Genomic DNA, 10,664 nt, shown 5'->3' with positions numbered 1-10,664 from the left:
CCATTTCTTACCATACAAGTAGACGATGAAGGGTCTTTTCCTCATCGGCAAACAACTGCGAAAATGGGAGGCACAGATGAAATAAACCATTGATTTGGTACACTTTTGCACCCATGTATTGTTATTTTCGGCTATCTATTTTTAGATCATTAAGCATTGTGTTTAAATTCCACATTGATTGTGCAACTGAGCTTTATTTTGTGTGATCTCGCATGGAGTATTTTCATGATAGTTATGAGGTAATTTTTCAGTAGTTATAGGCGCGAAAGTTTTCCCATGTCGCCGGAGAAAAGTTTGGCCCCAGGTTTACCCCAATCCTGGCTCCGGCGCCACACATCCCTGTGGTAAACCCCGGACTAGTTCTATTATGTACATGACCTACCTGCAACTCTCAACGGAAAGGGTGGACATAGAAGAGGACCGTGAAAATGAGAGCCACTCAGCAGCCATTCTGGTTCATCGAATTCAGTCAAAAAAATTCTCTTCATTATCTATATACTTGTATAATTTTCTTGCTACTGAGTAAACCATTGCTTTTTCGAAAAGTAAGTAAACCATTGCTATGCAATGTTCATGTATTCATGTGCAGATCAGATTGATCAACTAATAAGCGCAAAACAAAACTAAGGGAAAAAAATCAATGGAACCGAGAGAAAAAGAATATGCGACGTGCCGAGCACATATGTACTCCTACTTAGGAACTACTAGTACAAACTACAAACACATGCGGAGCATTCGTTTCCGGCTGGCTGAAATTGAGCCGTTGGTCCGCCCGTGCACTGCCACTACATGATGAATCACCTTCTCTGGAAGTTGAGCACCTTGATGGAGAGACCAAAGGCGACGGCGAACAGGACAGCGAACCCGGCAGTAACAACGGCGACGACGCCCAGGAAGTCGTGTTGGAATCCGAAGAAGCTCTTGAGGAAGGCGTCGATGGGCACGCCGCTGTCCTGGAGAGGCTCCATGAGGTCACCGAACTGTGAGGCCACCAGCCCATAGAGCGTCCATGATACCGGGCACACCCACGAGTACCACCTCCACCACACGGGCATTGTTGGCCGCGAGATGACGAAGCCCGAGAAGAGGTTCCACACGCCGTAGAAGAAGGACGAGACGATGGAGGCGATGTTGTAGCTGGGGGTGAGCCCTACGGCGAGCATGCCATAGTAGGTGAAGTAGAGCAGCGTGAAGTACATGAAGTAGAGGTACCAGCAGAACTTCTTCACGTCCCACTGGAAGCCGATCATGGCGTAAACGATCACCCCGTACGCCAGCGACTGCACCAGCACGTAGGGGAGCTCCACCACCACCTGTCCGAACGCGTATGGCAGCGCTGAGTACATCCCGGCCGCCCGCTCCCGGTAGAACACCGTCCGCTCCACCGCCACCACGGGCTGCACCGACGACGAGTAGGAGATCCCCATGAAGAGCACCGCAGCGTACATGGACCCCATCGCGTTGAACAGGTCCTGCGTCCTCGACCTCTTGCCCCCAAGTTGCCAGAATATGGTGCCGAACATGAGCGCGACGACGAGGGAGAAGAAGAAGCGGACCACGGTGTACTGAGGGTTCCTCCAGTAGGACAGGTGCTGCTTCCACAGACACGCCATGCATTGGGTGATGGAGCTCTGCGAGTACTGCGTGGGGAAGTAGAGATCCTTGGAGCCAGCAGGGGCCCTGCTGATGTCCCTGATCATGCTCTGGTTTCTCCTGCAAAATATACCATAGAATATATTGTTTGTTCAGCCCATCATATCTCTATTGATCAATCCTTGAGCAAAAATGTAAAACAAATGACTTACTGGTACAGGTCTGAGTTCTTGTAGACTTCTGCGAAACTGACACCTAGTATGTCTTCTTGTGCCTGTGAGGTCACTTCCAGCATCCAAGTCGCCGGATTGTACCCTGGTTTGATCTTGCTGACCCGTTCGATTCCCTGATAAAATTGATGCCAGCAAATTGTTACTATCACTCAAAGACATGCTATGCAAGACCTAAAAAGAACTTGAAAAGGAGGAGAAGGCAAAGTTACCTCAAAGTATTGGATGAGGTCACACGACTGGTGCCCCAGAGGACCCACGTATATCTCCTCCCCTCCTCTCTTCATCAGGAACAGCTGCGAGACAGAAAAATGTTAATTTTGGAAACATGCGTGAAAAAGGAAATTTCTACTATAATCATAATTACCTCATCAAAGGCTTCGAAAATGTCGATGCTAGGCTGGTGGATGGTGCAAACAACTGTCCTGCCCGTGTCGACGGTGTTCCTCACCGTCCTCATGACAATAGCCGCGGCCCTGGCATCAAGGCCGGAGGTAGGCTCATCCATGAATATTATAGAGGGGTTAGCGACAAGCTCGACGGCGATCGTCAGCCTCTTCCTCTGCTCCGTTGACAGGCCGTTCACTCCAGGCAGTCCAACAAGCGCATCTCTCAGTGAATTCAGTTCTACCAGCTCCATCACTTGCTCTATGAACATCTGTTAAAAATGATGAAATGGAGTTGTTCAGATCAGAATGTATCCCTGGCCTGAGTTCCCAGAACAAGGAGTCAAGGACGCATATATACATACCTTTCTTGTTTCCGACTCGACATCGGAAGGCAGTCTGAGCCATGCGGAGTAGACCAGGGACTCATACACGGTCACATTTGGTGAGTGGATGTCATTCTGCTCACAGTAACCCGAGATACGAGCAAAGGTCTCCTGCTTCTTCGGGTAGCCGGATATTGAGATGTCGCCTTCGATGTAGCCTCCAGTCTTCCTGCCAGCCAACACATCCATCAGTGTGGTCTTGCCGGCGCCACTAACCCCCATCAACGCCGTCAGGACTCCCGGCTTGAAACTGCCACTGACTCCCTTCAGCAGAAGCAGCCTATCTTCATCAACACCTTGTGCTTTCATTTCCTGTTATGCAACAAGATTTTTTTGTCAGCAAGTTAATTAGTTGGAAACTGAAAAGCTTTAGAACTCAGTCAAACAATAATTGATATGATTTAATTTCAGTGTGCAGATTAAGTTCTAATGGTAGGGCCGTTATTAGAACCATTGAAGGGAGTTGGGAAACTGTTGAAGGGCATTACCGCAGGCATGTCAACAGAGTATCTCATGTTGTTGAAGGCAACAGCAAGCGGCGCAAAAGGCAGGACCATTCCCCTCCTACCACTGTCTTCTGGGGCGGCAGAATTTCTCCTTGAGCTGTTGATGTTCCCTACATAAGAGAAGTTTGGCCCCTTAGATGACATGTTGCCGTGGCTGTGTGCATCGCAAGGATGCAGAGGCCGGGGGTTATCTCCTTTTTTTTAAATGACATGTTACCATGTTCATTCATGTCCCAATCATTACTGCAAGTGGCCTTACCTGCAGCTGCAGAGATAGAGCCATCAGGAGTTTCGCCGGTGATATTGGCATGCTTCTCCTTCAGTGCATCCTCTGAAAGAATTTGCTGAGATTTCCCCAACGCTGCATGTTTTAAAAGAAATGGTCTCAGATCAAGTGCTTGAACAAAATACACATTGTAAAATTCAATTCTAGAAGGTTTGGATTACGTTTAAGGTAGCTTAGAGCGAGGGTGAAGAGGATGTTGAACACGATGACGTATCCCACGAGTGCCCCAACGCCAATCCAGTACCATTTTGCCTCAGTGAAAAAGCCCCTGGACTTGAGCACATCTATTCCTAGAGTTCTGTTGGACCCCTGGAGAACCTGCGAAATGGTTTTGACGATCAGAACTGTCGACAGTATTATGTTATGTCAGCGGTCAATATTTTGGTTGTCAGGGTGGAACTGGAAACAACATGACATACCCGTTGCCATTTATCCCCAAGGAACTCGTTTACAGCAATGGCACTCATGGCATACTGAAGAGGTGACATCCAGTAGCCCCAGATCCACCATTTCTTCACATCATCTGTCATAAATAAGCAAATATGAAAACCCTGTCTCTGAAATTTACATTTCAATGACCTAGTGCCTAATTATTATTTTTGTTCCAGGAGAGGAGCATTACGATGTGACAGGACGAATCCACTGAGCACGAGCAGCACAAGAAGTGCGAAGGACGCCAGTGTATTTGCAACAACCATGGTCCTGCCCAATGCTGCGATAAACCTGAACAATCCTGCAGCCATCTGATTGACAAACAACAGCAGCAAGTACTGCTTGAACAACCTGCGTGCAAGAAAACAACAAGAGGATTAATATTGGTACGTGCTACTTGTAGGATCATGAGTTTTCTTGTCATGTTCTTCTTCCAGACGTATGGTTTAACTGGTAGTCTGCCACAGCAAGATGATTGATATTTGACGCGTACCTTCCAACATCTGGATCGAACCCAATGACGTAGTAACCCAAGAATACTGTGATGGCGACCTCGACGCAAGATATCGGTATCTTGAGGATCCAAGTTGGTATGGCGTAAGCCCATGCAGGAAAGAAGAGGTAATCTCTTTGCTTGAAGAAGACCGGCAATTTTATGGTGGCCAAAGCGAGCTCAGAGAAACCGTTGAACATGTGGGCAACTATAGCGAAGAACAGAGCACCTAGGTAAACAATGCCGTCGTTAACCGTACGATGGTGCATGTTTGTGCGCAGGAACAGTGTCATCACGATTACTGTCATTACCAGAAGCTGCAGATGGATACCAGGTATTTCAGTTAGTTCATCAATCAATCTCTTACAAGTATGAAGATATGCCTGAACTGAAATGGGAGGCTAAAAAAATTGCTGTACCTGAAAAGCCCGGAAGCGGTAGACAAACATATTCCTTTTCATGAGCAACCACTCCCTCTCGATGCACGCACGCAGCAGCTCTGTCTTGCTGGCGCCGTACGTCGAGGTCGTCAGTGAAGCAGGGTGGCACTGGCTCCTGTCGAAAGGGCGAGAGAGCTCCGCAGATAAACTCTGGCCAACATGAAATGCCTGGAATGCACGGGCAAACTCCTTGACTGGGACGTATTGGTATCTCCTGTTACTCCTTGCCCAGTATTGTGGCTGATCTTTCCTTGATGTCACCTATAAGTTTTACAAACCACTGATGTTGTTAGTAACTAAACATCAATTCAAACATATACTTATGACTCCATCCATTCCAAATTAGCTTAAGTTCTAGATTTGTCCTAAGTCAAACTTATTTAAGTTCGACCGAGTCTATAGAAAAATATGGTAAGATCTACTCCCTCCGTCCCATAATATAAGAACGTTTTTGACACTAGTATCACAAACGTTCTTATATTATGGGACGGAGGGAGTACAACATTAATATACATAGTACGAAAACATATTTTGATATTGATATATTTTGAAGCATTTCAGCAGACTTACTTCTTGCAAAAAGTCGGCAACGCCTTTCCGGTCGGGACATTTGAAGCCCATGGATTCGAAGAATTCAAGCACATGTTCGCGTGGCCCTTGATACACAATGTGACCATCCGACAAGAGGATTATGTCATCAAACAAATTATATGTTTCTGGTGCAGGTTGCAACAAGGAAATGACAGTTGTGCCACTGAGGATGTTGGTGATTAGTCCAAGTGATTTCACTATCTGGTATGTGGTAGAGCTATCCAGGCCAGTGGAGATTTCATCCATGAACAGTGCTCTTTCCGCTCCGACCATCATCTCACCTTCAGAAAAATTCAAGCAACCAAGGGTCAGCAAATGCTCAGATCTCAGATTCTGCTATGACAACCAGATGAGATGATCATGGAGATCGTATGGTGTACAACAGAATAATCATGCGAATTATATGTTGTGGCTCCTAATTTTGTACCAGACTTACCAGTTGTGACACGTTTGCGTTGTCCCCCTGAGATTCCTCTCAGCATATCATCTCCGACCATGGTGTCAGCGCAAATGTCAAGCCCTAAAATCTGCAGGGTTCAACATAACAGTCAGTCAGAGCTTTGCGCATTGAAGAACAAGGTATTGTTGTTGGATTCAGTACCTTGAGGATGTAATCAGTGATGATATTTGTATCCTGACCGCCCACTGATATTGCCTTCATGTAGACATCAAGATCTGGGTCTGGTTTGATATTTGCGGCTTTCTCCCTTCTTGATAGCTCAGTAAGCATGTCTGGGACAAGTACATCAGGAATTAGCACACAGTTATAAAGCGAGAGAAGTAATTTATCTACCATAACTTGGTCAATTTTGAGCTCACCGTATCTACTTCCAACCCCTTGGCATCTGGCTGAGAAGGCCAAGGTTTCCCGTACCGTCATCTCGGCGATATGGAGGTCATGTTGGGATATGTAAGCTGCTGATCTCTGAGCCACAAACTCATTCATTCCATGCCCATTGTATGTCACTTTTCCTGAAACCTGGTCGATTCATATAATAGAAAAGTAAGTTTCCTGGAACTTTATAACAAAGAAAGATTGTTGTAATCAGGCAAGTTGATTAATAAGCACGCCGTTTAACCTTTAGATCAGAGCCTAGTTTCCCTGCCAGAGCAAGAAGCAGTGTAGTCTTCCCAGATCCTGGTGGCCCTAATAGTAACGTCATCCTGAATTTTGCATCAACACCAGACATCAGACCATCAAGTGCAACTGAAATATGTTGCTTAAGGACAGCACAAATACGGGAATTCGACGAGTGATGCAAGACTGAAGAACGTTTGACAGCAAAGTTTACAAATAACATAATAGAGTGGTGATCATGTAACAGACTGCTATTTTTCACCTGAAACATATGGTTCTGTGTATGCTATAATGATTCCAGGACATGTAATCTAACTGAAATATTGGTCATGCAATGGTAAGAAAAAAGTGTTACCTCTTTGGCTTGATAATTCCATTGACATCATGCAGGATGTTGATGGGTATCTTCTTGTTCGGAATTATACGAAGAAAATTGGCTAATGTCTGAAGGAGAAGGCAGGCAGAAACAGAAAATGGTCAGGCTTGAAGAACGTTCTGTAGAATTCATGAGAGTATATGGTAGCTTCAGCACTCTTGTCAGTACCTCTAGAGAATTCAGAGTGGTGTTGATGAAGGTGGGCAAGCCTCTGTTCCCCACATGTGCCAGCGCCTCGATGTTGAGGTGGTCGTATCGCACTTCGATCGTCGGAAAGTCGATCCCAACTCTGAACAAATCAGTAGGGGAGGAATTCAGCATTCTCTTTGTGCTTAATTTCCAACTATAATGGGGTTCGGGCCTTGGATTGACAAGAGAAAATCTTTGAACGGTGCAAATGTTCAAATGTGTTGGGAAATATAGATTTTTTTAGCCAAGGAGTAGGTGAGAACAGAAAGAGATATGCAAAGCAGAGCAGAGCAAACAGGTGAGTGAGCAGGGAGAGCTACCTGTCGATCCTCTGCTTGAGCTTGTGCAAGAAGCGCTCGTGGTCCTCCTCGGCGACGCGCACGAGCCGGTCGAGCAAGCGCGTCCGCTCCTGGAACCCGAGGCCGGCGACGTCGACGAACCCGCCACCACCGCGGCTGCCGTCATCCCCGACTATGCCCTTGCGGACGCGGGCGTGCGTGGGCAGCCTCTCGAGCGCCGCCCACATGAGCGCCTCCTCGTCGTCATCGTCGCCCGCCCTGGACGACGACGCCCGGGAGAAGACGTCGCCGCCGCGCTCCCGGTACGAGGAGCCCAGCCGCAGGCTCGCCACCCCGAACGCCGCCTCCCCCGTGTCCATGGCTCCCTCCTCCCAGAAAGAAGTGTGGAAGGATCAAGGTTCGTGCAAGAAAATGCGCTCCGTTCGACGTTCGTGATCGTTGACGCCTGACGGATCACGAATCCAATAACACGCTGTACGCCAGCTTCTTGGTTCGCTGAAAGGTGGTTGCGGGGCAAGAGGATATATAGCGGGCTGGCCAGGCGGCGACCGGGTTGGTGGAGGAAGCAGCAGCGGGGGTTTCAATTCCGTTCCGCGGCGGCGGTCAAGGGTAAAGGTGGTGGAGGAGGGTGCAATGGATGGATCCTGCGCTCTGGTAGTGGCCCACCGGCGCCGGGCCGGAGGAAGAAAGGCGGGAAGCTTCCGGACGAACGGGGCGCGCGCGTGTCCCTGCTTTCCGCAGAGCACGCAGTTGAACTTGAACCGGAATGCGTGGAACACACTTTGGCCGTGTGGGAGAGGAATCCCTCTGGGTCAGCCGACGTTGCTTTTTGAGATCTCTTGCTTTTTTAGTGGGTGCCAACTTCTCTTTTCAGATAGAGGAAACAGGGAAGGAGACTGAGACGTTCTAGAAACCAGCTGCAAGTCCTCTTTCCTTCTTCGTTTTCGCGGCTGCTCGTGGCGTGGGAACGGCATGATCCACCGGTGCAACTTGCTTAGTGTGCCGGTCTTACGTGGAAAATAAACGAAGCTGGTCGTTGTACCGTGACACGCCGGGCTTGACCTTCTCGTTGAGGCTAGCGCAAAGCCATCATTGCCATCTTGGCTTCGCGTACGTTGATGTGCCAGATAACTCTTCCATAGTGACGTGATTTAGCCGTTATGAACTCTCGCGGAGACGTGCACTTGGACACAGCCGTGACCCGCGTACACGACGCCGACTGATACTGCTAGCATGTACGCACGAACGTGACTTGTTTATTCTATCGGAAGAGCATATATCTCGTGACTCGTTTATTCTATCGGAAGAGCATCTATCTCTAAGGCTCGTGGTGCTCCCATTTTCTTGAATTTATTCGAAGATGTTCGATCGGCTGAAGGCGCTGTTTGTTAAACATTGTAATGTGTTGTAACGTGTGCGTGCGTGTCTGTTGTAATCTGGTTAGGCTTAGAGATATGATCCCATATTCTGTTAGGTTACTTGGAGATCAATCCTAGCCTAACCAACTCATGTAATCTCCTGGCCTCGAGCCCTATATCAACACGCACGCGTCCCTGCGCAAAGCATACGCTTAAGCCTAGTTTTTTACATGGTATACAGAGCCTAAACTCTTCCATCGCATCTAGATGTCCTCGTCGTCCTCCTCCGCCATGACCGCACCTTCGCTCGCTTCCCTCGGCCATACCATCACCGAGAAACTAAACCGTGAGAATTTCCTTGTCTGGAGGGCGCAGGTACTACCGCATGTTCGCGCGGCAGGCATGATGGGGTTCCTCGACGGTTCCCAGAAGGAGCGGGACAACGCCGGCAAGAAGGAGGTCACCGTGACCGCCAACCCAGAGCACGCCATCTGGGTTACTCAGGACCAGCAGGTGCTCTCGTTTCTGATCGCATCTCTTTCCCGCGAAGTGCTCCTGCAGGTCAGCAACTGCACGACAGCCGTCGCCACCTGGAGTGCTCTCCTCCAGAGCTTCTCCTCGCAATCCCGCGCCCGCATCATCCAGCTTCGCGATCAGATCGGCCACACCAAGAAGGGCGACATGATCGCGGCCGCCTACTTCACCAAGATGAAGGGACTCGCTGACGAACTTGCAGCCGCCGGGAGGCCTCTGGATGAGGACGATGTTGTCTCTCACATCATCCAGGGGCTCATGCACGAGCCGGAGTACAGCGGCTTCGTCTCCGCTGTCTCCACGCGCACCATCACCGACCAGCCCATCGGCCTCGGCGAGCTATTCTCGTTGCTGAGTCACGCATCGCCGCACAGACCTCCGCCTACTCCGCCAACCTTGCTGCAAAAGGCGGAGGCCGTGGCAACTCCAGCCAGGGAGGCTCTCGTGGCGGCGGAAACAGCGGCTCCCGTGGCTACAACAACAACAACACGAGCGCCCGCTTCTTCGACAACTACTCTGTGGTGGCGGCTCTGGCGGAGCGCCTCGCCAGGGTGGTGACCGCGGTGACCGCGGTGATCGCGAGAAGTGTCAAATCTGCAAGAACGAGGGGCATGGTGCGTGGCGCTGCAAGAAGCGCTACGACCGCAACTTCAACAACAATGTGCGGAACCCTGCTGGTGGTGGAGGTGGTGGTGGTGGCGGTGGGAACCGTTCTGCCAACGCCGTCCACTCCTATGGAGTTGATACCAATTGGTATCTCGACTCCGGCGCAACCAACCATGTGACTGGTGAGCTGGAGAAGCTTGTTGTTCATGATCGCTACACCGGCTCGGAGCAAATCCACACCGCAAGTGGTCAAGGTATGGACATTGCACATGTTGGTCATTCAGTTCTATCTACTCCTCATGGCTCCTTAGATCTCAAGAACATACTTCACTCTCCGCATGCCGACAAAAGTTTACTTTCTGCCTATCAACTCATCAAAGATAATCATGCTTTTCTTGAGATTTACCCTGAAACTTTTTTTGTTAAGGATCGGGCCACTCGGAGGACCATTCTTCAAAACGAGAGTAGGGGTGGCTTGTTTCCTGTTTCTGGCCGGCAAGATGCTCCTTCTCCACAAGTCCTAAGTGTGATCAAACAATCTACTTCACGGTGGCACAAGCGCTTAGGACATCCTGCATTACCGGTGGTCCAGAAAATTCTTCGAGATTTTAGTCTTCCTGTGTCAAATAAACAAGATCATTTGCTAGTTTGTGATGCTTGCCAGATGGCCAAGAGCCATCAACTTCCATATCCCAAGTCTTTTAGTGTGTCAAAAGCTCCTTTAGAGCTTATTTTTTCGGGCGTGTGGGGTCCTGGACCCGTCTCTGTAGGCAGACAAAAATATTATGTGAGCTTTATTGATGATTTTAGCAAGTTTAGTTGGATTTATTTGCTCAAAAATAAGTCTGACGTGTTTGAGAAATTTCATCTCTTTCAACAGC

At 48.9% G+C, this 10,664-nt stretch overlaps 1 protein-coding gene across 2 annotated transcripts; it reads right to left on the bottom strand.

Moving 5' to 3' along the window:
- Positions 1 to 492: 492 nt before the first annotated feature.
- LOC119338459 (ABC transporter G family member 44) lies at positions 493 to 7,965 on the bottom strand. 2 transcript variants are annotated; one of them, XM_037610792.1, is made up of 20 exons: positions 7,307 to 7,964; positions 6,966 to 7,086; positions 6,777 to 6,865; positions 6,423 to 6,507; positions 6,163 to 6,322; positions 5,945 to 6,075; positions 5,780 to 5,870; positions 5,323 to 5,624; positions 4,732 to 5,013; positions 4,313 to 4,629; positions 4,010 to 4,170; positions 3,807 to 3,910; positions 3,549 to 3,705; positions 3,361 to 3,462; positions 3,084 to 3,211; positions 2,575 to 2,907; positions 2,191 to 2,481; positions 2,036 to 2,119; positions 1,806 to 1,939; positions 494 to 1,713 (listed from the first exon to the last, which is right to left on the bottom strand). In XM_037610792.1, exons 1-20 carry the CDS (start codon positions 7,642 to 7,644, stop codon positions 798 to 800), a joined length of 4,326 nt encoding a protein of 1,441 aa, XP_037466689.1. In that variant the 5' UTR covers positions 7,645 to 7,964; the 3' UTR covers positions 494 to 797. The 2 variants fall into 2 exon arrangements, with proteins under 2 accessions (XP_037466688.1, XP_037466689.1); XM_037610791.1 differs by having other exon boundaries at positions 493 to 1,713; positions 5,945 to 6,322; positions 7,307 to 7,965.
- Positions 7,966 to 10,664: the final 2,699 nt, after the last annotated feature.

Source organism: Triticum dicoccoides, chromosome 7B (genome assembly GCF_002162155.2).
Source record: "Triticum dicoccoides isolate Atlit2015 ecotype Zavitan chromosome 7B, WEW_v2.0, whole genome shotgun sequence".
Taxonomy (NCBI): domain Eukaryota; kingdom Viridiplantae; phylum Streptophyta; class Magnoliopsida; order Poales; family Poaceae; genus Triticum; species Triticum dicoccoides.
The sequence above is the reverse complement of the archived record's forward strand: the minus strand, read 5'-3'. Positions and strand labels throughout refer to the sequence as shown.